Raw genomic sequence first — 27,400 nt, 5'->3', positions numbered from 1 at the left:
TCCATACATATAAAGCATGTCTCTCTGGACATTGTTCATACCCTGATGAAGGCAGGATTAGAGAGAAGTTGCCAAAAACAGCTGTCACAAAGCTAAGTGGCTCACATTATCAAAAGGCATATTGAAATAAATCTGCCAGACTTTGATTGACAGTTAAATCAGACATGCACATACAGATCTTGAAATGGTGTAACAGAAGGATGACTGCATCAGGCATCAAGGCACAGCTACAAGTGTGTCTACGTGAGAAAGAGGGCATTGTTTGCAGACAATACTTTGGGAATCATCTAAGATAGGTAATGTGACACCTTGGAAACGTTTTTTATGACATTTTGTATATTTATGGATATGTGGCTTTTGGGGGCTTTACTTGTTTTCATTGGTCCATTTACAATTAGGTAAGTACAAACAATGCCCTACTTTAAGATTATTTGTTATGTTTCACATGGGGGCCGTGTTTGGGGATTCCAATTGCTTACAGTGTTTATTTTCACTTTTATTTTTCCATTTTGTGTTTTATAGCCATTGAACTTATATAATATAATGATCTTATTACCTAGTTTAGCTGAAAAGTCTCACAGAGGTGTAGTGCACAGGACATACCTCCCATTCATCACTTTTAATTTTCCTTTTTCCAACACTGTCTGTAAGGCCCATTTGTGACACTACCTACACGACAATGTGTTTGTGTGAAAAGGAAAACAAACATGAACCCATCGTTGGCCTTGCGTGTTGCTTACCTTGTGCTTGTGCGAGCTTTAGAGAGCAGGTGCAACAGAGTATAGTCCAAAGAATCAGAAATCTCCTAAAGAGAAAGACAACAAAACAAGGTGTTATGACAGGTAGTACAGAGAGCTTTTGGATACATCTTTCAATAATGTGTTGATTGTTTGGTCTGTAAAATGTCAAAAGCAATGATACACTTCCATCCAATGTAACCACAGCCCCTAAAACTGTACGCATTATTTTATCCGGCGTTACAATCAATGGTTTATGCTCATTCATTTATTGAAGTCTTCATTGCAGAACAAGTCTAAGTTAATACATACAAAGATTAAACTGGCACAGTAAAATGCTTAACCCACATATGCCATTAACTCCTGTACTTGCACCTCCCACAGTGATCAGATCTGCAACAGAGGAGCAGCAGCGTCTCTGCTGTGTTCAAAGAGCCTAACATCTGTTTTCAGACAACAAGCTGTGTCTTATCTCCTGTCTGCCTGACCCAGATAAGCTACTGCTCTGCAGGGCGGCCTGAGAGCACCTCTAAAAAAGGATATATACACTGTATCACCTTAAAACATACAATTCAAAGTGAAAGATTGGGACAAGGTAACATATTTAATTGACCCATGCCACAATTTATCATGCAAATAATCCAGCGCCACATAAATATGCTTTTGTACACTTAATGGTAACAAGCTCTCTCTCCACCTTGCTACACCTTGTCATTTGAGTCCCAAAAGAGGAAACTTAACGGACAATAAACCAAGTTTAGATGAAAATGACTGATTTATATTGCAATAGTATTGTTATTGTGAAATGTTTGGCCACAATGCAGGTACAAAATACAAGTGTGTAGTCACTTAGATATAATAAAGTATGCTACTGAACACCATTTTATTTTAATTGCTCATCATTGATAACTGAAAGTTTAGTATTTCATTTGGATATTTCAGAATTAAATGTTGTATGTCTTGCTGTATTGATTACTGATTGCCTTTATGTTGCATTGATTGAAGGACTAGTAAAAGGGCACTGAAAATCAAAGCACAACTCAGCGCACCCAAAAAAATTAAATGGTATCCTTCAACAGGAATTAGATCCAAATGTTTTCACATGACAACAGTGAAATGTATAATCTTGTCAGCCAATAAACAGCTTTTTTGCACATTGATTTGTCTGTGACATTTATTTCTCAAGAAGAAAGGTGATACAGGAGTGTCGATTGCTCACACGTAGAGAGATGTTTTGGAACCAACAGGCACACCAAACTGAATTGAAAGAAAATAAATGTCACATCAATGTGTTGAACAAGCGCTGACAAGTGTGAATGTATTAGCACATCTTACTGTTGGGTCTTGACACTCTAGGAGCTAATCATTTATGTTGTTTAGTATGTGAAACTGGACTGGGGCAAGTGATGTTCAAAGTGAACCGGGGTCAGTGACATAAAAGAACCAACTTACGGGAAATCTATCACACTAGTGGTTTTCCGCAGAGAGCCGCAGGAAGCCACTGGTGGTCAACCACTGGTCAACCACTGACACACTGACTGCTGGTTGGAGCTTTTAAAAAAATAATCCTACTCACTGCCTCACTCTGACATTATCAGAAACACAAAGGAAAGGGGGAGGGGGTTCAGTTTGTGAAGTTTCTCATATGTCCAGGGGTGGTTATATGATGCAACATGTTGACTTGTACTTCCCCTCCCATTGGGACAGTGGGCCAACCAGCTGAGTGAGATGCACAGCTGGGAGGAGAGAGAAAAGGGGGGAGGAGAGGGTTGTCTCCTCCTCTCATACATCTCCCTCAAATGAGTCCCAGATCGTTTGGCAGCTCATTCTGGTACAAGCTGCACAGACACAAGCTCAAGAACAGTTGAACAGACTGCACTAGCTTCCAATGAACTGTCTAAAGAGCAGATCAAATATGTTTCCATTAACTATCCTGCAACCACCTGTCTGTAACTGCCTATAAATAATAACATTAAATAAGTGTTTTGTCTCAGAATATCGTTTGCAACACGTAACTTATATAAATGGTCCTAGCAACCTTTCAGGACTAGCACTGTCAAATGCACACTAATCAAGTCGCAGGTGATGTTCAAGAGCACATGAATGACTCCATATTGAACCCGATAAAAGAAGGTCAGAAAAAAGATACTTCATTTTGAAATATAAAAGGTGTAGACTTACCCCCCGACTCCAGTGCATTTGAGTTTGGAGTACGGGGCATTGTCCGGCTCCATTGCGGTTACTTCATTCTTTCTTGGGAGTTTTTTTACCACAGTCCAGACGAAGCAGAAAAAGTTTTTCCATTCCAGGTGTTTCAAAAGGCTCGCGCGAGGATTGAACGTGCAAGGAAACAAACAAAACAACAAACGCGGGATTAACCTGCAGTGGAAATGGTGCTTTCTGTCATTGTCTTGTCTCTGTATGTCCCTGAAGTCTCAGAAGATGACACCAGATTGACAAAAAGACGCTCCGGAGAACTCCACCTGTGCGCTTCAAATGTGTGTTCCTTCTTCCTTTCGCGCGTTTTGAAAAGTACAATGAACGTCCAGTCAAATCTAGTCCGGCTTTCCCGGGGAACTGTTGCAGGACAAGATGACGACCGCCGTTGTCACTGTGTGTATGTGTGGACTTCCCAAAATGAAAGTTTATTGTGGACTGAGGAAAATCTTGAGAACCGGGAAAGGGGGAACACCTCCCTCTGTCGCCCTCAGCTGACATAGAGAGAAACAGATTTAAGCAGAGATGGTGCAGCTTCAGCTTCTTCAGCTGAAGGGGGGTCTCATAGGAAGCAGTTGTTGGTAAGTCAAACATGCAGTAGGTTCTCATGTATGGTAATACATTAATGTGTGTGCAAGCTACAAACAGCATTTTGACTATGAGTCCAATCTCTCTCGAAGCCCCCTTTGGTGATGTTATTAGTGACACCTGTGCTTTCTGCAGTTGAAAATGTCTGCTGTGTAAAATGTCTACTGTAACATTTTCCTGGCCTTCATAATGTAAACAGGGCAATATAATACTATTGCCCTTAAAGCAATAAATATAGTTTTAGCCTATTGAAATTGAACATCTTATCCAATAGGCTACATGGTTTATTCTCTAAAACTAGAGCGGGTTGTGCAACATGTTCATTATTATGCACTTGAACTGAAGCTGCACCAAACTGGGGATGTGAATTTCTTACTAGTTTGAACATTTTTCAAATTCTTATTGTTTTTTTGTTGTTGTACAATATACTTCTGCTCCTACTGAAACAGGATGTTTCTTGGCTGATATTTTTAATAATTTGCACATTAATAGTTGTCTACTGTAGGTTACTTTGCCTCAATACAATTATAATTTAAAACAATTATACAGCATGTTCATTTGACCAATAATAGCATATATAAACTTACAGTTAATACAGAAATTATTCAGAGGAGCATGACAGTTCATTCATGACCTTGGAAAGAACATACAACCAAAGTCAACTTATTCAAAATGTGAAGACCTTTTGTGTCATCTAACAAATACACTGGCTCTTTTTGAAATGTATTTATTTCCTGTGTGAGAGGTGGTATAGCGTTTACAGTAAAACCATCATTCAAATATAATGGACATATTTCACTTATAACAAATTACTAATTCCTTTTAATCAACCTAAAAGCTAAGCCAATAGACTAGCTTTTTGTGACAGCTTTACTCCACCTCCTGCTACACCAACATCCACTTCCGTTCTCACCCGAGTAGCAGAGATCAGGGTTGCAGGAGGCCTCACTGGTTCCAGTGTGTGTGCTGTCGTGTGCTGTGAAATTCTTCTGCCAAAGAAAGTCCTCATTGACCCGCCTTTAGCAAACACGCTATGACAGTGTCCAGGGGAGACCCAACAGAGCAGCGATTCAGCTGCCTGCAACTGGATCCCTCCTCCTCACACAGAGCCCCCTCTCAGCCCGTCCTGCAGGGCCAGGAAGGAAGGCAGCTCAGCACCTTGAAAGAGCAACTTCCCATGTACCTGTCTGAGCTGCGTCGGATGTCAGCTTTTGTTACCACCAGTTTTAGTTCACTGACAAGGAGGGCAATGTCCCCACAGCCTGTGGAAGAGCGCAGAGGAAGATCTCCAATCTGGGGTGTAAAGTTTCATGGGGTTTGTAATGATTATTGCAGCAGCCTATGGAAGTGGTCTACAGACTGTGGCCCAGGGACTGCAAAGTGTCGTGGAAGGCACCAGGGGTGGGCGAGTAAATAGAGGGATAGTTTAAAGGCATGGTTAAATATTTTTGGGAAATAGGCTTATGTTCTTTTTTTGGCAATAGTTGAATAAAAGGATTTATATCACTTTCTGTTGAAGGTGATACAACTTTTGCTGATAAAACAGCAGATGCATAGATTAGCTTAGCATAAACACTGGTAACAGCTAGCCTGGCTCTGTCCAAAGGAGCCTCTAAGATAATTTACACTTTTGTTGAATACTTACAAAAGCTAAAGTGGCAAAACTTGATGTGAATTAAGAAGACACTGAATGAAGAAGACACTGCTAAGTATGGAATATAACTCTTTGTTGCATGGAAAACCTGAAAGAGCTCTTGAGGAAAGATGTATTTGTTTAAAGATATCTGGGGGCAAGTTTATCTTTTGGCGTTTTATAAAGTAATGGTCTTCCACTCATCACATATGAGTGCCATCCTGGACCCAGTCTATAACCATTGACAGGTGTGGATAGGCGCTGTGACTGTTTTCACTCCAGAGCGGTGGTGGGTAATGGAAGTCAGCTGGCCTTGATGCTCGGACATTACGCTGGATATTGGATGTTCAGTGTCTGCAGGAAATTGGAGGATCTTTCTGCAGACATTGTCAAACTAAATGGGTACCCAATACACAATTAATCATCTTTAGTTAATAGAGCTGTCACAACATTTATGAGCCACATTTGGTTGTGTGCAGTCCAAGTATTGCGATGTATTCCATTGCCTGTGACTGTCATTTCTAAGATTGGTAAAACATCAAAAGACAGAGGGGATTAGGATAACTGTAGGTTGTTCCTCCTTCTTTTTTCTTCTACCAAGTCTCAAATTAATGAACATTGAAAATAGCACATGTTCTTTTTCTTGTCCTGCTCTAGTGATGGGATCTCTTATCTGATCAACACAGAGTCTTTTGTTTACTCCCATGTCGTGGGGAATCGGGGCCAGCTGAATGCAGCAGCGTCTGTCCATCCACAGCTGGATCCAATAAGAGCGCGCCCCGGTGCTGTGTTTACCCATTCCATACATTACAACAGGACATTTAGAGAACAGTTCCATTCATTCTATTCAGAAAGGTCCAAATAAGAGTGATATAACACTATCTGTCTGTTTTTAATATGTTGCTGCCTCAGGATGGAACTGCATAACTTCTACTAATGGGATTGTGTTGATAAGGTTTAATGCTTACATAACTGTTACTGATCTCCACTGACAAACCATGAACACAAATAAATAAGAGCTGAAACAAACATTCAATTTTTCTCACACAAATGCAAAAGAAATGTGATGCTTCTAGGTTATTTAAATATGCATCTTTTCTTTATTTTCAATTATTTACATACTAAGACTTAGACATTACAAATACAACTAGGACATTTGCAACAATTGAGTTTTTCTTTAAGGCATCTCTTACAAATACTTTGTTATTATCATATGACAACTGTCTATGTGTAATGTGACAGTGGTTGCGAATAGTGAAGCAAAGGGATTTTCCCCTCAGCTCTATGGAGCGGTTTAGCTTCTTTAAGGTCATTGTTTTGGTTCTCAACCCACAAATGTACAGTCTTGGTTCGATCTCACTACTCTCACCTTGACTGGCACTTCAGCGGGGGGCTATTTTAGAAAAAAACGATATTTTCCTTGAGAAGTGGATTTAAATAAACACTGAATATTTGACTAAAATACATTTTCTTTGTGTTTTCCCAATGTATCAATCTGCATCCTCCGCAAATAAATTCACCATAACAATTCAATATGTATAAGTTTACATCAAGTGTTTGTTTTCATATGTTTGAGTAATTGTCCTACAATTTAGGAATCCAGGTTAAATGACAAATGCTGCCTTTACAGAAAAAAGACAAATCGCTTCTTAGCACAAAACAGAAAAAGGTTGCTCCTTTAAGTGCATGTGAAAAAGCTTTCAAAGAACCGTTAAGCTTTCCTGCTCAAATCAGGTTTCATTAGATTGTCCATGCAAAAATGTGTGTTTTGGGTTATGTCTTTGTGGTCAGACTCCATGTTAAAGGGGACCTATCATGCAAAATGCACTTTTGTACGTCTTTTATACATGAATATGTGTCCCCGGTGTTCCAGGGAACTCACCAAGTGTCAGAAAACACAACCCTCTCTATTTTCCTCCATACCCAAATCTCTAAAAACGGGGCTGCAACGGATCTGATAAAAACTGATCCAGATTTGAACACTTCACTGACGTCACAGAAGTGGCGCTACGGCTATTGGGCCAACTCTCCACCTATCAGGGGAATGTGGGGTTGGGCCACGGCCGGCCATTGCCGCTCGAAAGCGCTGGAGACGCTGTAGTACATATGCCAGGCCTGTAAGTGGCGCTGTAGTCTGCCACAAAAGCAGCGAAGAAGACTTCCCGCCCATAGTTACCATGGTTACCCTTCTGTTTATTCTCCGCTGTGGCTTTTTTTCTCCCTCCCCAAGGCAAGCGTTTGCTCCTGCTGCTTTAATTCAATGCAATCCCTCCCCGTCGAGGCAAGCACTGTAATTCTCTCCGGTTGGTCCACCAGCAGATGACAAACACCCACCTCTCCGCCTCTTCCAAGGAACGAGGGGACCGTGCGGCAGAGTTTCAGTTTCAGTTTCTTTCGCCGGTCAAGATGTCCGTTAAAGTTTAAATCTTCCGGACAAAATTTGAAAAGTGCCGGTCAAAGGTCTTCTTTGTTATTTATTGAGCTTTAAAACAAATGAATAACGACTCTATAAAACACGGAGGACGGAGATCTTTTTTTCTCCCCCTCTTGACTTGATCAGAGCACGGCTCTCCTCTCCTGCAGGGGGGCGTGGTCAGCTGCAGCTGACAGAATCAGACCCATAGACAGCAAACAGCACATAGAGCGAAATGAGGCATGGCTAAAATGCATGATCTGTTTGGTATTTTGAAAACAGAAACGTATAAATATACCTTATATAGGTATGGCCCTACAATATATCATTTAAATATAGCATGATAGGTCCACTTTAAGTGAACACATTTGATATTTCCTTTTTGGCCAGCTCTGTTACATCAATCAGTCATCTGAGGCACCGGCTTGCTGCATCAGTTAAACATTTCTTCCATTAGGCATCTGTGGCTTACAACTTATTTAAAACACATAGTTTAGAGCAGAGCACAACACTGCACTCATGTGGTTAACCAAGATTCTAATTTATTTCCTTACTTCTTAATAAAATGTTAATAATCATAATTTAACAAGCAGCAGAGTCTGAATCTTTCTGAAGGCCACATTATAAGTGGTAATTATTGCCAAGATCCTACCCCGCGGAGCTGCAGAGATACAGACCCGACTGCCAAGCCAGAGGCATTGTTGGGGTGACATTTGAGTGGAGGATCAAACCGCTGATGAATAATCCATATTGAAAAGCTTCTCTTTCTGCCAAATGTCAAACAGCAGCGGGAGCCATTGTTCAAAAAGCAGACCCTACAACTTTTCATTCATCATCCTCACAATGCTGTGTCACATACTGCAGTGAATAGGGCAATGCAGGGTGAACTGAACACACAGATGTTTGTCATCTGAAGAGGTCAAAGACTGTGGCATTAGATTTATATTCTCATGTATTCCACTGCCATTATAATGGACTGACTATGCCCTTTATCCCTTTTTCTCTCTTTATTATTTACTTTAACTTTAAGAGGTCATGTTATCAGTTCGGTTTGTCTATTTGTCAAAAGGTTAAGGGGAAACTAAATGTATAATTAAACATTTGTGTTAACATTGCAAGGTAGTTCATGGCCTTGGTAAAGGTCTGCTCTCTACACGTTTTTAATTACAATTTCACTGTCATTATTCCGCATTTTAAGTGGATTTGTATGTCCTTTTATGGCACTGCATAATCCAAAAAATAAGGTTCATTAAGTTGCCCTAATTGTTTTTAGAAACCTGAAGGGAACATTGAACTGAAGCTATAACATTGCAATGTATATATATGAAACATTTTCTATTCTCTATCCCATTAATCATCCCATTACATTTGTGTTTTGACCCATTAAGTGGCTGGGAAACATTGGTTTAAATGCTGTTGGCATATTAAATACAACCCTAACTGTACTAATAATGAAACTAGCTATGCATGCGTCATCACAGCAGAATGCAGTCTATTCCAGACAGTAATAGGGGCTCTGGTATGGAGAGACCCCACAAAGATATCCTGCTTCAGTGCTACATCTCATAAATCAATAAACCTTCACTCTCATCCTCAGCCAGGCCTCTCCACATTCATCCTCTGCTAAACTTCATGCACTAAGAGCCAACATCAACTTCCTGCTCCCTTCTCACTGTTTACTGTAACAGTTGAGAAGATAAAGACAGTAGAAAATCTACTGAGCTGTATACTCAAGAGCTGATTATCTTAGCATTGACATAAACATGGCAATGATTCCATTTAGCAAGCCACAAAGCCAAGATTTTTTTTCAGGGCATACAACATGTACACAATTGTATTTGATTAACAAAAAACGTTTTAAAAAGACATCTGATTTTGACAGAAACAAGTAAGCGTTTGCCTGCAGTCCGTACAGAGCTGTTTTTAAAGGTCCAAACAGAGAGATTGCTGTTCCGACAGAGCTCCAACGCCCCCAAGCTTCCGTAAACATATAAACACCACCTGGCTTTCTAAATGTGGGCTGAAAATACACAAAATACACACCCCTGCCCGTCTATTCCCTCTTGTCGTATGCTGACTCAGACTGTTCCATGGCTCAGATCCTCAAAGAGGATTATCCTCCAAAAGTATCCGATACAGTCAGTCCCAGAACACTGATGTTCTTTTTGTTGGTGGTGGAAATGAAGAAGCAAAGAAGCATAAATGTCCTTGCGTTGTTTATTTTGAAATGCGTTTCAATACTACTTCTCTAAACTGCCTCAATTAAGGCTGCTTTGATCCAGATAGCATTTGGAGTTTGTTTCAATTATCCTGCCAGTACTGGTCAAATATCATCTGTGTTTATCGAGCTTAGAAACTATTTATAGGCATGACATCCTCAAGCCATGTTTATAAGGAGTATAGTATTCTTTATTACAAAGTAGGCTACTTATGCTTTTACATTATAACTCTTAATAAAATAAGAGCCGTTATTAGACTTGAATTACATGGATCATCATAGCAATTGATTATAGCATGCTGCTGCTGATTTCAAATCAAACATTGTCCATTGGCTATAGGCCTTTTCTCAGACAACAACAATATAGCCTAGAATTTAAAAAAAGAAATACCATTACGATTACTTATTGCTGGCTAATATCTTTTTTTACCTGATGGCTCCCTTGCTGAACCTTGTACCCGTTTGGTGAGGACAGCCTTTCATAATGGCCATCGATAATACAATATTTTATTACATTTCATTTATATTTAGTTCAGACAGAATAAGATTAAGAAGCAAGCCACAGCCGCTCTGCTCAACCAATATAAAACAAATTCACTTACTGTGGTAAAGTGTAAAAGTGTTACCCTACCTGTGTGTTTCTGAAGCAACATTATTGCAAAGACATCCAAAGCTAATGGCCCTGCAAACAGATACTGACCCTTTGTAGACTGTAAGTAGAAATAAATTGCATCGCCCTGCCCTGGAAACTTAAAGAATGTCTGAATCACTGAAGTGCCCATGAAGGTAAGTAACAATTGCTCACTTCATTTGTTTTGTTCTTGCTTCTAAGTCAAAGCCAAGAAACTGTATTTCCTCTCTCCGTCTTCCCGACTGCCCAGCACCATTTGTCTGAAACTTCCTCTGTGTATCAGATGAATCTATGCTTCTTTGCAGCTGTAAGAAGAAGAAAGTCCTTGTTTTACAAGTCAAGATAAGTAACAGTTAACCTTTAAGCCATATTGTTCTTATCATTAAAACACCTATGAATGGACCTGATTATTTCTGGCCTGTACGTCAGTGGATACTGCAGCACTAGCCAGGCCTCACTGTAAAGCTAAAGCTCCAGGAGATACGATACAGTAACCTACAAGGGCCTGAAAGGAGAAACTGTTTCTCAAGCAAACCTGTAAATTCCTAACAGATTGAGCTTCTGTGATTGAAGGCTGTGTTTTGGAAGAGCAGTTGAAAGAAGCTAGCAACACAGCAGGATTTGTTTCAGGCCAAACACAGATAACATGAGCAGACAGACAAAGGGGTCACTGATCCGAGTTTTACTTGTAACAGAGAAAGCACCAAGGCCTTATCGAAAGAGGTCTGTGAATTACAGTGAGCCTCTTGTTTGCCAGCCTGTGCTCAGCCAGGCATGATGGTGTACCACTTAGATTTATGTTCAACCAACTACAAATGTAGCTGTTGAGATCTTAGAGGATGAAGTCAAACAGAAAAGAAAGTTGGACTCTTTTAGTGCTGATAACAAGATCTTACCTGTCTCCTGTGTCCATGACTAAAGTTGCAAATAATCAATTTGACAAAATAACACACCCAGACCTAGACTATATCTATAGAGTTTGAATGTACGGCACCACAACACCACAAAGCTTTTACAGACTGATACAGCTTCTGCAGATGTAATCTTCAGGTGCACCATTCTCATTTATCTGTCATCCTCCCGGGGCTTCGTCTTTATCGGAGTTCCACGGCAAGGAATTTGCAAAGACTGCAGATGAAACACGGAGGGATTGGTTTCAGCAGAGTCACTACTGGCAGCCTTGAGAAGAGGAGATAATTACCCCTTTGACAAGCTTTGATCACAGGTACAGTTATTTTCAGAATGTCTGTGTTGATAGAACAATGAGATGACAGCCTTGAAAATACAGATACATTTGCCCTAGTTTGTCCCCCCCCAATGCTTGGATTCTCAATTGAAGCTCTGTATAGCACATAAAGAGACAGGAATGACAAAATGAGGGTAGTTGACGTTAGCTTAGCTGTACATAACACTCTTTTGATTTGTAGAAGTGGAGAAAGGAGTACTGAAATGTTCTAGGGGAGAAAAACGTTGTGGGTAAGTCATCCATGACCTGTAAAAAGTGTGGGTGGAATGAATCACTGGTTTCTTTTTTGTCAGTAAATTATTCAATAAAATGACACAGCGATCAGCGAGCCCTATGCTAGAATCAGTAGGAGGTGTGAAGTAAGGAGTGATAACGCTGGTGGGAAGAAGAAGAAAAAGAACTCAAGGTAAAGATGAAACCTCACCACAAAGAAGAAAGGTTCAGTTCATGTCTTTGAAAATGCATCCAGACCACAGTGCAGCTCTAAAGCAAACACGCCTCCCACACTACCTGCCTGGGCTAAACTAAGATGCAGCAATTGTTGGCCACCCACTTGTAGGAAGGACGAGAGCTTTGTGTGTGTGTTTGAAGGTCAAACATGTCGAGTGAGTCAGGCTTTTTTTATTCCTTTCTGACCTCAAAATGTAAACAAAGAATTTTATGAGTTCTTTATTCCCTGTTTATCATGTCCTCTTTTCCAGTTCCACAATTAGTCAAATTTTTCGTTTGTAGTTCAACTTGCAATCCACCTTAAGAGCCATTATGCTTTTCCTTTAGAGCCTGACGTCACCGCTTATGTCGCTGCTCTCCCAGCAAAGCCAACAACCATTGCAAACTACTTCCGAGCTGTTTATTATTTTTGCTCTTTTACTTACAAAGCCACATTAAATACCAAGCACAACTTTTGCAACACCTTTCTACTCTTTGTTGTACTCGCCATGAACTGTTGTTGCTCACGTAAATCCCGTCCCTGGCTCGGACTTAAGTTTCCTACATATGAAGCACTTGACTCTTTGTGCCAGGCAAAATGTTGGTGGTGAAGTTGAACCAATTTTTGGGGCCAAGAGCCGTCACAGTGGAAACATAAAAATGTTTTTCGCAATTGGGCTCTGGCTCTAAACTCACCATGGAACTGCCAAGGTGGAAAAGGGGTATTAGGTTTTCATAGTTTTTAAGTGCATTCCTCCACTCCATTCATTTCCATTTTACCTCCTCCTGTATCCTACTCATTAATCCTGCACTGATGTCATTCTCATGAAGGCTCAGATGGCTCAGTGGGAACTGTATCCTGCAAAGCAACGCCCCCATGATGTCGTTTCCTCCCACGTCACTGATGCCGTTCCTGTCCAGATCCACCTGTCGTAGACTCAAGTTCTCTTTCAGCGTGTCGGCCAGCAGCCTGACCCCTGGGTCTCCCAAGTTGTTCTCGTCTAAGATGATTTGAGACAGGGAGCTGTTTCCTTTGAGGCTGTCGAAAAGCTCCTTCCACGCCGCCAGATCAGCACCGCTGGTTTGAGCAAGCCCCAAGTACTGAAGGCATGAGTGGTGCTTCATGTATGATGCTAACACCTTCACACCGTCGCTGCTCAAGCCATTTCCTCCAATATCCAGTTCTAAAAGCGTAAAGACCCTGAAAGAGCTCCACCCAGTGGGGAGCTGAAGAAGCATATTCTGCTCGGACGGGAAGAGCATGGCCTGCTGGATGGCAGCAGCAGCTCTTGCTGTTTGCTCCTGCAGCTCAGCAATTCCATTCAACAGGGTCAGCACTCCATGGTCACGCAGTTTGTTTCCAAACAAGCTGCAAAAGAGAGAATAAAATGGTAACCATGGAGATTTATGTGGATTCCTCCATGAAGCCATTTCTTTTAACAGTATGCCCTTGGACCCTGATACAAAATCATTTTTCCCCCTGTATGACAATTTCATATCGATTTTTTTATGTATTAGTGATGGGAATTATGGCTCTTTGAAGGGAGCCGGATCTTATGGCTCCGTTCCTTTCCGAGAGCCGTTCAAAAGAGCCGGGTTTTTTTTTAAGGGGGCGGGGTTAATAGGTTTATCTGCGAAATAATCACCAGGATAATGATTGACTGTATTGCCAGAAATATACTTTTACTCACAGAAAATATATAACTTGCTACATCTCTCAGCCAGCCAAACTACTACTCAAGCAGCATGCGTTATGCCATCATCCATGGCAAATTTGCATTCAGGAAAGCAAGTTCCTTTAAAGGCGAGTGGATTTATGGCAGGCAGTGAACCAACGATAAAAAGAACGGCTCTCACCAAGTAGGACTTGGTTCCCTTCGTTCGTACCAAAGAGCCGTTCAAAATAATCGGATCGTTCGTGAACGTCACATCACTATTATGTATGTTTCACAGCTTTAAGAACTACAGAAATCCTACTCGGCCATGGTTTAAACATTTTATTACCCCTGAATTCCCATGATTACAAGTTATTTATATATTTTTCTAGAAATAACAAGCATTTTTAATAACTGGATATAAAGCTAGACCTATAGAGAACCGCAGTGACGCGTCCTAAAACCCGGAAGTAAACTCCTTCCGGTTCCTTCGTCAAAAACACAATGCGATTTCTCCATAGGATTTTGGAAAATAGCTCGAAATAAGGTCTGTAGTTGACACACATTTAAGAGACGGATCACGTTTGGTTCAGCCGGATAATATCCACATGTCTACCCTACTTTTAAAATTTTAGAATCATAAATCTAGTCGCCAGAAGCTAAATGCTAACGTTATGCTATAAACGAACCACAGCAGGGTCGCTGCTTCAACGTCACGCAAACTTAAGATCCATATTCAAACATACAGATTCTAAATGGTACAAGTTTTTCAGACACGTAAACTCTTCAAAAATCACCAGCGGGGTCACTGCTGATGTATTTAATGTCGTAAAACAAAACGTGATCTGTCTCTTCAATTTGTGTCAAACACAGACCTTATTTGGAGCTATTTTCCAAAATCCTATGGAGAAATTGCATTGCTTGTTGTCGAAGGAACCGGATGTGGTAAAAATGCTAACTTACTTCCGGGTTTTAGGACGCGTCACTGCGGTTCTCTATTACGTTTAATTTAGTTTTCTTGTGCTCTCAAATGTATACTGTTGTTATCTTGAGAACATTTAGTTATATTAATATTTAGAGAAACTTGTTATCTGAACCACATTTGTTATTTTAAACCAATGACGTAAACTACTTTACAAATGTAATCCGATCACAGGAAAACAAAGAAAATGTTTAAACCATGTTCCTCTAGGGCTGCCACAAAGGTTGTTCAAATTGGAAAATGATATCTGATCATCAGAAATGATATTGATAATTTGTTTATTTGGTTTTCTTTTTTTAAATTAAAAGATTGAACATTTTCACTCTACTGAGAATATCCTTCTAGGTTGTTGAGATGTATATGTGCATTTTGATCATGGTTCGGTCAATTATTTCATTCCTTTCATGAAAATGTTTGAACCGCCGTACATTTTTTGTTTATTTAATCAAAAAAGATATAAACTACAGTCCAGGTTATTTGCCAGACAATATTTGGCTCAGACTAGTAACTTCCTGGAGTGTGCGTTGCTTGCCTGACAACTGCTCAGAGCTGTGCTGAGCAAGGCTAACTACCTGCAGCTCTATATTTGATGGGCAGATAACGAGCTCTTGCCTGTTCATTCACAGTTTTTTTATACTAACTCAAAAAGGTAAGTCACCGGAGGCATTTCTAATTCACATAAAAGAGATGGATTCTGTAATTCAACAGTGAAAGGCTGAGATTGTATTCTGCAATGATGAGGCTGTCCTTGGATTATAGCTGTGTCTTCTTACTGTCAGTTTTATACCGCTCTTCTAAAGTCATTGGAACTCTTTTTTTTTAAATTATGTTACTGAATCTGCTTGTTATTCAGCGTACTTTTTGAATACAGAAAAACTGACCAGATTGTCACTCTTTCTCAGACTTTGGTGTAACGCAGATCAGTGGCGCCTGGGACTTACTGTAAGCCTCTGACCTGAGGCTTCACTCTCAGAACGTCCAGCAGGATGTGGGCCCCGTATGGGCCGATAAGGTTCAGATTGAGGTTTAGCAGCGTGACCTCGGACAGGCTGCTCTTCAGGGCGCCCGCCAGGCTCAGCAGAAGGTCATCTGTCAGGTCTGTGTTCCTCAGTACCAGCTGCTCCACCTCATCGGACGTGCTCAGCACCGTCATCATGGCGTCCAGCTAGGGGCGCAAAACATGAGAAAGGTAGGGAGGAGTGAAACATATATTTTCTATTGCATGACCTTGCTGGTTTATGGGCTACCACATGATGTTGCAAGGATCACCAATAAATGCAAGTACATTATTGAGATTCTAGTTTATCTAATTTGCCAGGCAGAAAGTTTTGTAGGATACATCCATTTTGCATCATGATCCCAAGAATATCATTGGAAAACTTAAAAGGAGAATATGATGAAAAATAAGAATTCCATTACATTGATTTCATGGCCAAGGAAAGTTAAATCAATGTTTGTGAGAGTAAGCCAGAAACCAGTGAAGTTAGTCTGAAACGTGTGATGTCATCAGGAGACCCACAGAATGTTTTTTTTTTCTTGTTATAACCAATTGAGCAGTTTCCTATTGTTGTGTTATCAGCTCTGGAACAGAAAATGTCTACATACATTCCCCTGTGTCCTCTTAGTGTTATTCATATCATCTTTTCACAATTCATCGTGTATGGGGAAGCTTGCTCATGTGTATTTATATTTTTGGAGTGTCTTAGGCCTTTGGAATAAAAAAGTGATTGAAAAATGGGCGTAGTTCCCCTTTAAGTAGTTCATAGTTTGAGTGTGAGAACAGCTTAACTCCAAAATGTGGCCAAGAGTGAGATGTGAGCGGGGCAGGTGCTGGAGGTTTTCTAAACACAAAGACGGGCCGAGAGTACAGAGAGACATATGGTCTGGCTGTCGGCCACCTCCACCATGCCACTCTGCTAGACCTTGAGGAATTTTTCAGCGGCTATTGGAAGGTTTTTCATCATGATGCGAAAACGCCTGCCTGTCCCAGATAAAACTCAGTGACCATTTGTTACCACTATGTGTGTTAACCTCCAAATAATGGTTATTTTGTTTAGATTTTTTTAAATAAAAAAACATTTCTAAAATACTGACACTGATATACTTGGTTATCCCTTTGAAACTGCTTTAATATATAAACGAATAACATCTTCAATTTCCACTTTTTCAGTTTTATCACATAAGGGTGACACCTCAATGACCATCATGCAAAAATATTGCCTGTAACTACTTCACACTAACGGAAAATGTATGATTTTAAAGGAGGCCTTGTTTTTTACATTAACACTTTATTTTATTATTTGGCACTTCGATCACCAGTTCTAACGAAAATGCACGCTGCTGCATAATGCAGGAATGGGGTCATTTGGCTCCCATTGGGGTGATTTAATGCCAATAACTTTTTCTGGCAAGAACACAGATTCACCACAGTAGTTTGTGTCGTACACACACCTGCGCCTGCAGGTCTTGTTCTCTAACAGGCTCTTCTCTGCCAACACTCTGGCTGGCCGTGTCCTCTTCTTCCTCTGGCTCTCCATCAGGCTGCAGGACCGTGTCACTTTCTGCACTGCGCTCCACATCTGAGCATGGCGCTCTAGGGAACGATGACAGGCTCTTCTGAAGGCGGCACCTCTCCAGGACTTGGCATTAAAGAGGAACAAAAACAACTCAGGCGTAATCAAACTTTCTCTCCTATTGCCAAGTGCACACAGCGATATTAATACCCAGTGTTGGTGTGAGAATGTAATAATAAAATCTCATATTCAATTTGAGCATTCATGTTCAATAGAGGAAACAGATCTGCTGACTATTTAAACAGCAGGCACGTGCATGTGAAACAAAAAGATGAATAACCTCTCCTAGGGCTGGGCAAGATATCAATATTATATTGATATCATGATAAGAGACTAGATATTGTGTTAGATTTTGGATAGTATCATAGGTTTGGCTTGTCCTGGTTTTAAAGCTGCATTACAGTAAAGTGATGTCATTTTCAGAATTTACCAGAATTAAATCATTCATGTTAATTGCCTTTTCAATCTTAGACGTTATATCTATTTTAATTGTGATTATTTATCAAAATTCACATTATGATAACATTTTGTTAAAGCATCAACGATCAAGACTGCAATACTGACAGGATATCAATATCAAAGATATTATGATATTAGTATTTTCTTCACCCAGCTCTAACCTGTCCCACATGTTGTCTATCTTCCTTCAAGCACACATTGATCAATGCATCACTTATTAAGCAAATTCAACAATTTGTTTCTAAGTGTATATTACATAAATCAGTAACAGCACTCCAGAGGGATTTCCATGCTGCAGTTTTTTACTCACTGTTTGCCTTGAACCAGTTGTGTTTGTTCGGGCCCTTCTCCAGCGCGGTGCTCATTTCCACACATTCTTTATAGAAGTCCTTCAGTCTTTCCCCGTCTCTGTTTTTCCCATTTGATCCCAGCTCCTTCTGTTTCTCTCCATTCTGCTTAGTCAGTGCTTCCTCATCCTGCAATGAATCTGAGCAAAGAAAAAGTCTTGTTCCTTAATTATGTTTTCAGCCGACGAGAAACATTAAATGGAAATACCACATGCAGATGGAATGAAAGCAGCTGAAAAATAAATAATAAAATAAAAACTGTGCTTACAAAGAACTTTGCTTGTCTTGTTTAATGCCGGCTTCTCTGTCTGCAGCGCCATGACATCGCCGGTTGTTTTCTTCTGTATCTGTTCATGTCTTGGATTCAATGCTTGTTCTTCACATTTTACTGTCGCCGTTGACCTCTGCGAGACCTCCGAGCCCTTGCTGTCTCTTTCCTCTTCCATTTTATTTCTAGCTGTCTTGCCTTTGCTCTCTTTCTGATTAGTTTGACCCTTTCGTGGTTTCTTCTTGGAGGTCTCTTTAATCCCTGCTACAGCGGGGTCTTCGCTGTCTGTAGATCCACCACCTCCGTCCTTGATGTGTTTTCTCGTCCTCCTTGATGATTTCTTCTCTGGTTTGGCTGGGATAAACAGAGGGGATGATGGACATGACTCTGCAGAGCCTGCATTGGCGACACAAAATAAAAGAGAGAAAAAAATGCTTTGTGGGACAGTTTGTCTTTAAACTAGTCCATTGAAATCAAGGACTGGGTCTGAAAAAATGTTGATGAATAAGCTTTAGGAAGTAATGGAAAATTGGGACAATCATTTCCAGGCTTTGTACCATTGCCAGGGCTCTGCTCTACAGGGAGAATCAAGTTCTCCTTTGTGCTGTTGTTCAACTGCTGGCAGGAGCTGTATTTGTTTCGGAGACTTGTACATCTGAAAAAGATGAAAAATATGCTTTCATTATGACTCACATTCCCTCCCATGTACCAACACCAACACTATCCCCTCATGTCATGCAATATGCATCCTCCTTTGGCGGCCAACAATACATCATATCTGCAGAGCAATGGGTTTACCCGATTGGTTTTGGCTGGAGCTAATTTTCGAATTTTCTGCCAATGAAATGCTGCCAGAGTTTGAAATCTGACCTGTAGCAGGGCAGCCCACCAGCCAGCCAGGCCAGTCTGAAGCAGCTCTTCCTGCCCTGCTGGAAGCCGGGAGCGTAGCGGTACTCGCAGCAGGAACTGATTCGGGCCACCATGATGCCATTAACGTACAACGTAGCACTGAAGGGGAAACCTCTGTGCCTCTGAGAGATGAACTGGAACTGCTCTGGGAAACATAAGGAGAAAATGTTATGAAACACTTGAAGGTTGAATATGATTGTGTGTGATTGTTCTAACAGATCCCTTGTGGTTATCTGACTTTCTTTGCTTGGCTTGTGTTGACGTGAAGGTCAACAGGTTTAGAAAGGGTTTTCCTTTTGTTCTAAGCTCATGGAGTTTTATGACAATTGGCTTTGTAGCAGCAAGGACATCAAATAGCTGATGTTGAAAGTATTTTGGCTTGGGACCCTGGACGGTCAGTTTAGTTGGTAATCCACATAATTGTGAACCAGGAATGATTTAGAATCACAATGATGCAGAGGTAAGGTTGAAGATGGGTCCAAAAACATCAGCTTCAACCCAGAAGACCACTCTGTGTGCCCAATGTGATACAAAAATGTATTTATTTCTCACGTAACTTGAGTTCGTATGTAACACAACTTACTAATTTAAACTAAATCATTGACTTCTTTGTCCTGTACCGGTAACTTCAAAACTTCTGTAGATATTACATACCTTAACCACAATCTGGAAGTTTAGCATTGAAAAATCAGTGCATGATCTATAGAACACACTGTCAGGGTCTGTCTTAGAGAATATTTCTTCTTTGTCTGTCCTCAACAACCTTCTTTTACAACAAAACCACTGTAGCAAATATCTGCAAACAGTGCACAAAAGGGTATATATAGTGTAGTATCAATGCAATAAAAATCAATGAAAAGTAAATATAACGTCATAAAAAAGCTTTGTTGAATACTATAGACACTGGTTCTTTGTTGTATTCCTTCATCTCACAAAGCTACAGAAGATGATGTTATCAGATCGCACACACACACACTTCCAGCAGAAATACAAAACATCTTTCTATTACATCTGCCTGACACCAAGTGATAGCTGTACAGTGTGTATCGTGAGGTAGCAGCAAAGAATATGTTATAGTCTTGTCTACTGACTTAGTTTATCAGGTCAAACATCAGCCCTCAGTTCTTCTTTCAAACTACTTCAACTGCCTCAGGCAAAGATCCTCACCACCCATTTCACAATGTTGCTTTGAGGGCAGATGAGTAATTAAACATGTAAAAGGTGGATAACACATAGGTAATTACACTCACCTATGATTGATAGTGACACTAAATACTCTTTTGAACACATTTGAAAGCCATTCTAGCAATACAGGCACATATTTGACAGCTCCTACCTCCGGGAGTCACCACGCCTTTGAAGACACAGATGTTCTCCCCTCCGTTGACCTGCTGGAGTACTTTCAGCTCATCTTGAGTTGACCCCAACCCTGACCCCCGACGACCTTGTCCCAGGTAGGTCATTGTCACAGTGACGTTGGATTTCTTGGCCTCTTTTTGTGCCTTTAGGTTATTCTAATATGTTGGAAGAAGACAGTGGAAAGACCAACAAAAGGGTTGACTTTGAATTAGGTTTGATTTAATGTAACTTTAATTTTAACAGATGTGAGATTACCTGTTTTTTGGGGTGATCCCCAGTCCTCTGAGAGTTAACCGACGAGAAAGACCCTCTTCTTTTGTCGTACAGGTAAGGACAGGACTGACTCAGCGTCCCTCTGAGTGAACTTAGACTCGACGCCTTCGTTGTGATGGCTGGCAGGTAAACATCGTTACCTGTTCTGCTCGGACGGGTTGTTGCATCATCCAGCTTTTAAGGGTACAAACAATTATAAAGGGGTGAATCCATCTCACACCATATTTGATCTTAATGTAAACCCTATAACCTTCTTTAACAGCACAAAAAACATACTGAAAGTAATACTTTTTTACAAATAATTCACGTAAATCGCTTTATATCATGGCATGAGGAAATTGAAAGTAGTTATTGCTGATACTGTAACATTAACTTGTTGAAATGAATAATGATAAATAAATGAAATAAATCATAATAGTTGAACAAATTCATAAATATAGATAACATGACAATAAAATCAAACATATTCGTAATTGGAAAAGAACAAAATAATATTTTGAAAGCATTTATGGTCATAACAACTCATTATCTGTGAAAAGGCTGAAAGCCTACCTTGTAGATCTCCACAGTGTCAGGGTTCTCAAGGACGAGGAGTTTGCTCTTCGCTCTGATCAGGCTAGCGATGGAGTGAATCATTTTAGCATCTCTCCCGGGCTGAGCTGGGATCTGAAAGTTAAACAACCATTAGAGAAGCTAAAAGTAAGTGAGACATGGATCATAAACTTGAGTCAGACGCTTACCGGGGTATCTCTGTCTCCTCTGTGGACCCCTCTACAAAAGAGATCCTGGAGGAGACTCTGGCTGTTTCTCCTAGTTCTTCTCATTGATTACTAAGGATAAAGAAAAAGAAAATATATATTTGTACACACTGCTCTTAAAATATACCATTTCATGATTTTAAATATATTATTTGACCTAATGCTGCCTGAGGATGATGGTATGAACTGCTTAGACTACTGAGTGTACAGGTGGAAATTAATTATGTCTTAACACCAATCATTTATTTTCCCCACTGTTAACTTACAAACCTCCTTTGTTTGCAGACAGCCTGTCAGTGACGTATCTGTAACATAATCACTTCGTACACGGCCGTGTCATCTGCTGGGCTGCAGAGGAGGCAGCCGGCAGACAGCAGACCTGGGATCAGAAGCCCCTGTATGCATGAGTTAGCCTCAGATGGTCAAATTCCAGAAATATGGGACTTGTGATGAAGAAGGCTTTGAAGTTTCTCAGATAATCACTTTACTGCAGTAACCATACCCACCATAAACCTCCTTGCACCCTTTAGTGGCTGGAAAGAGAACAACCTATTGCAGTTTCTCCCAGAGCATCAGCACAACAAAAATGCGGAAAAGATACAACAAATAGTTGCCATGTGTTGATGTATTCAGTGGGACCAAATGTCATTCCAGTGCCTTTGTACAATTTATCACTCACCTTTTTCATTTCCAATAAAGTATTCAGAATGTTCACTTAAAGGGGACCTATCATGCTATATTTAAATGATATATTGTAGGGCCATACCTATATAAGGTATATTTATACGTTTCTGTTTACAAAATACCAAACAGATCATGCATTTTAGCCATGCCTAAATGACAGTGCTTGCCTCGACGGGGAGGGATTGCATTGCAGCAGGAGCAAACGCTTGCCTCGGGGAGGGAGAAAAAAAGCCACAGCGGAGAATAAACAGAAGGGTAACCATGGTAACTATGGGCGGGAAGTCTTCTTCGCTGCTTTTGTGGCAGACTACAGCGCCACTTACAGGCCTGGCATATGTACTACAGCGTCTCCAGCGCTTTCGAGCGGCAATGGCCGGCCGTGGCCCAACCCCACATTCCCCTGATAGGTGGAGAGTTGGCCCAATAACCGTAGCGCCACTTCTGTGACGTCAGGACAGTGTTCAAATCTGGATCAGTTTTTATCAGATCCGTTGCAGACCCTTTTTTAGAGCTTTGGGTATGGAGGAAAATAGAGAGGGTTGTGTTTTCTGACACTTGGTGAGTTCCCTGGAACACCGGGGACACATATTCATGTATAAGACGTACAAAAGTGCATTTTGCATGATAGGTCCCCTTTAAGTCAAAGAAGTAGCCTATATGATGCACTAAAGATTTTACTGAAATAAAATTACAAAAACATCAGCACAAAGATGCATAAAAAATATAAGGAATGATAAATGAGTGCATCTGAAGTATTTTAATCCTTCAGTTTGACAAATGTTATTTATGTTATACCTTAAAAGTTGTGTAAATACATTCTCATCCTGAAGTTATCTGTCTGTAACATTTTGTGGAGTAGAATAACATTAACATATTTTCTTTAAAGTTTAAAATAGCGGATAATGAAAATATTCAAGCAAAGTAAAGAACAATGTATATAAGTACCAACCACTTTAAACATGTTTTAAATGTTATTTAAAACTAAAATTATTCTGTGACAAACAGATAAAACTAAAAGGTATATCACATCAGACTATTTAAAATAACAATTCTTAGTACTGCTGTCTGATAAATACCTTTAATATGGTGGGGTTTTTTTTCCCCCAGTCACCATTTTCCCATCAAACCCTGACAGGACAGAGATCTTACCTGTTGTCTTGACCGGCTAAGCAGCTGAATGTCTCTTTCCACCAGGCGATCTGATACCTCCAGGCTGTTGATCTCCTGTTCTCTGCTCTCTTCACACGGCCAGCCGCTGACACCTGAGCAGCGGACACCTTTGGCACCGAGCCCCCGCCTGCTGACACTGTTTCCTCATCCATCTTTAATCTACCCTGACTTGGACATGTGATGTCCTTTATGATTATTTTTCTCATAAAAAGCAACATTAAGGTTTCATCATTTGGTTCATTTGAAATATTTTGTGTCACTATCTTGACCTCAGTTTTTGTCAGGTTTTTTGGAGACTGATGCCAGTATAACTGAATCATCGTTAAGCTGTGAAAACCTCTTATATTTGATCACTTCCTTGCCAAAAAGTGGGTGATTAATTTTGATTGGGAAACACAAAAGACATTTTTGAACTCAGAATATTGAAGTGGAAAAATGTACGTCTGGTAATAAGAGCACTATTTTTAACTAAATTCTATTTTATTTTATTTACTTGCACTATTTTATCTGTTTTATTGTGTTGCAGTGCTGGAAGAGCCTGTGACCTAAGATTTTCATTGTCATATACACTCTGTAGCTATGTACAAATGACAATAAAAGCCTTGAAAGCGTGTATTTTTTACACGGAATGAGGACTGTTGTTTCCCCCTCACTTCCATTGAAAACACGTTAGGAAAGTATAACTTCCTGACAAGTATCTCATGGGTGAGCAGAGCACGTTGGACCCAAGTGAAGAGAGACAATGGTTTGAACAGAAAATTAAATGTATTCAAGGTTGACTGGATATACAGAGTACAGACCAGAACACTCTTCTTATTAAACTCAAAGAAACCACAGAAAACCAGAACTTAAATACATGCAGAACTAATCAGAGGACAAGACACAGCTGGGCAGGACAGGAAAAACACAAGGGCACCAGGTGAACAGAATCAGTGATCAGACAGGAGGGAAAACACAGAGACAGGAAGCTACACAGACAAAAGACAGAGGGTGAACACCTTTCAAAATAAAACAGGCAAACAGACAGATCTTGACACTTCAAAATAAAACAGAAAATACACAGACTGATCGGGACACAGTATGAACATGCACAAATTATTACAGCAAGGAAAACCTACATCAGTGTTCATTTGGGCACTTACATTTCTATTTTAAGACAAGTTTGAAAAATTGTGCACGTACCATTTACACTTAATTTGTAAGTAAAAAATATGAAAGAAAAAGAAAGGAAAGACTAAAATACAGGTTTTCAGAAAAAAAGCAACAATAATTGTGCAAAAAAAACTCCACTGGTTGCAAAAAGAATCCGATTGTTGTAAAGTCTAGGAAAAAAATCACCCTTCTGACTCCTTCTCGCCTGATTTATTACCTTAGTTTACAATTCATGGTGAGTTCATGTCTCAATCACAATTGTCATGTTTTTTTTTTTTTAAACCATGTATGTTTTGGAAATTATGATCGCATTTAAAGGTCCCATATCATGGCCATTTCTACTGATCATAACCGCGGATTGGTCCATTTGGACCAATCCACAGACTTAACGTAACGGCTCCACGGACGTAACGCGTAACGGCTCCACGGACGTAACGTAACGGTTCCACGGATTGGTCCATTTGAACCAATGGGTCCATTTGGGTATGGGCACGTCACTGTACCCAGGAAGAAAACAATGGAAAAAGAGAAATCTCCAACGAGGCGTTCTGGGGCAGCATAGACAGGTATTTTCTGTGTTAGAGTTTTACTCGCTACAGGGTGTACTCTGAGGGTTTGTGACTCTGCAGACCGTTTACATGCAGAAGAACCTTCATAACACACAAGGGGACGGGTAATAACCGGAAAAGCATGACATGGGACCTTTAAAGTGAAATAGACGATAAAGCAGGGTACAACCTTGTGACAAGTTGCTACCACAATATTGTTCAGTTTGAATGGTCTCAGTTCTTCCGTTATACAACCATGACTCTTATACCGTGTGTTTTCAAAAGTTAATTGTCATTTTGATAGCCTACCATTTTATTTTTCTGAGTTCATTAGTACTTTGCACCACCCTCTCAAAATGCCAAACTCAGACAACATCCACTTCTTGTACAGTCTATCTTTCAGTCTTTCTTCACAAGCGTAACTTTCAAACGAATAAAGACAACATCTTCCACGGATCAAATCAGAGCAGCCACTGAGCTTGCGTGACAACAGATCAGTTACCAAGCCGTACTGTGGGAAAAATTGCTCTGGAGAAAGCAAGTAAATTGAGTTCGGATTGTTTTGTCTCGCTACTATTTTTCAAAAGAACCATTTCCTAGGTTGAGAATGAACCTTTATTACATAAAAGAGGTTATATTTGTGTTGTCAGAAGGGAACCTCAATGTTATAACTGTTGAATGTTTAGAGCTGTCTACAATTGGACTATTGCTCATATATATTGGCAGATTACTGTTCAATCATAATTAGGGCCAGGGAGGTTTGCACCATACATGGCTGGTTGACAGAGGAAATCATCTCATTCACATGAGGGATTAAGAAAAGTAGACATGATCAGCATTTCCACCGGTGGATATAAAACATGTGAAAATAATTTAAATGTAATTGCTTTGAAAAATGTTTTTTTCCTACAAATAGAGAACATGAAGTGCCTCTCTTCCGCAGAGCCTGTGCAGTATTTGCAACAATACTTTATGTAATTACAAAATGTTATTCAATTTCCCATTCATGTCATGGGTCCTCGCCCTTGACTCATGTATGCATGGTATATGTGTATTTTTTTAATGTATTTTTTTTGTTGCCCTTTTTGCATTTTGCCTGCCTTATTTTCTAACACCAGCTCTCCTCTTTCTCCAGGAGAATCTGCCAGTCCATTCTTCTCCTCCAGCCAGCCTGCCCTCTCATTCCCCAGATCCCTTTTCCCCCTCACCACTACTTACCTCAGCCCACTGGATTGTTTCAATAAAATCACTTACCTTTTCAACCATCTGCTTGTCCCAGCGTCTGCCCTTGGGTTCAGTCTCAGAAGCCTGACAATTCATAATGTATTAACACTCACATTAGGTCCTAATCTACTGCTAACACATTTCCCTGCAGTGGTTATTACAAAATATGTCACTTCTTGAATATGATAAATGCATGATGATTGTAGTGGCCAATTGTCCAAAACAGGAATGTTCAAAGGCTGGCCTAGTCTAGGAGGCGAATTCGAGTATTGACTTGCGTATGTTCAAGAAATCCAAATACCTTGCTCGTTCCATTCAAGTGCTTTATTAGGAGGTTCAATGGATCAGCTGGCGGCCCAATGCCGACGTGCAACCTTTGCACGGTATTTAAACATATAAACAAACAAATCCCAGTCGTACGGATGTGTGCGGTGAAAAACTTTTTCCAACTTCCTCTCTAGACTTCCTGCTGTGTCATGCTGGCAGCCTCATTTATACCTGAGCACGCTACTACAATCTGCTTTCTATAAATAATAACAAAACATAAAACTCGAGCTGTCCATAAGCAAGATAACACGTTACAAAAACAGTTCGGGCTCATGTAAGTTAAATTAAAGAATATTCAATTGGCTCACCAAACCATAATTCATTACCATGAAATAATGTGCCTAAATGGCTCTTACATGATATAACTGTAAGAAAATGTCAATGTCAATATAAACAAAAGAAGCTGTTATGCATGTTTGGAAGACTTTGAATATCAGTCAGTATGATTCATGCTTGAATGCATAAAACAAACATAAATGTTAAAATGTTTAATGTTTGTTATGCGTTATGCTTGGTTATTTCATTACCATGTTAATTATAACATTTTCATGAGAAAAAAAAACTACTCACATTTTGTAATGACTTCTAAAATATATAATA

General features: G+C 40.1%; 1 protein-coding gene across 1 annotated transcript in view; it reads right to left on the bottom strand.

Annotated features, from left to right (window-relative positions):
- col27a1b (collagen, type XXVII, alpha 1b) overlaps positions 1-3,301 on the bottom strand; it is a 68,249-nt gene extending 64,948 nt beyond the window's left edge. Inside the window, exons 1-2 of the mRNA XM_034118635.1 lie at positions 2,919-3,301; positions 741-805 (exon numbers count right to left, since the gene is read on the bottom strand). Of these exons, the coding sequence (XP_033974526.1) occupies positions 741-805; positions 2,919-2,971 (118 nt within the window). The 5' untranslated portion in view covers positions 2,972-3,301. The remainder of the gene's footprint in view (positions 1-740; positions 806-2,918) is intronic.
- Between the last annotated feature and the right edge of the window lie 24,099 nt (positions 3,302-27,400).

Source organism: Trematomus bernacchii, unplaced genomic scaffold (genome assembly GCF_902827165.1).
Source record: "Trematomus bernacchii unplaced genomic scaffold, fTreBer1.1, whole genome shotgun sequence".
Classification (NCBI taxonomy): domain Eukaryota; kingdom Metazoa; phylum Chordata; class Actinopteri; order Perciformes; family Nototheniidae; genus Trematomus; species Trematomus bernacchii.
Note: the sequence above shows the minus strand (reverse complement) of the source record. Positions and strands in the feature narration are given on the sequence as shown.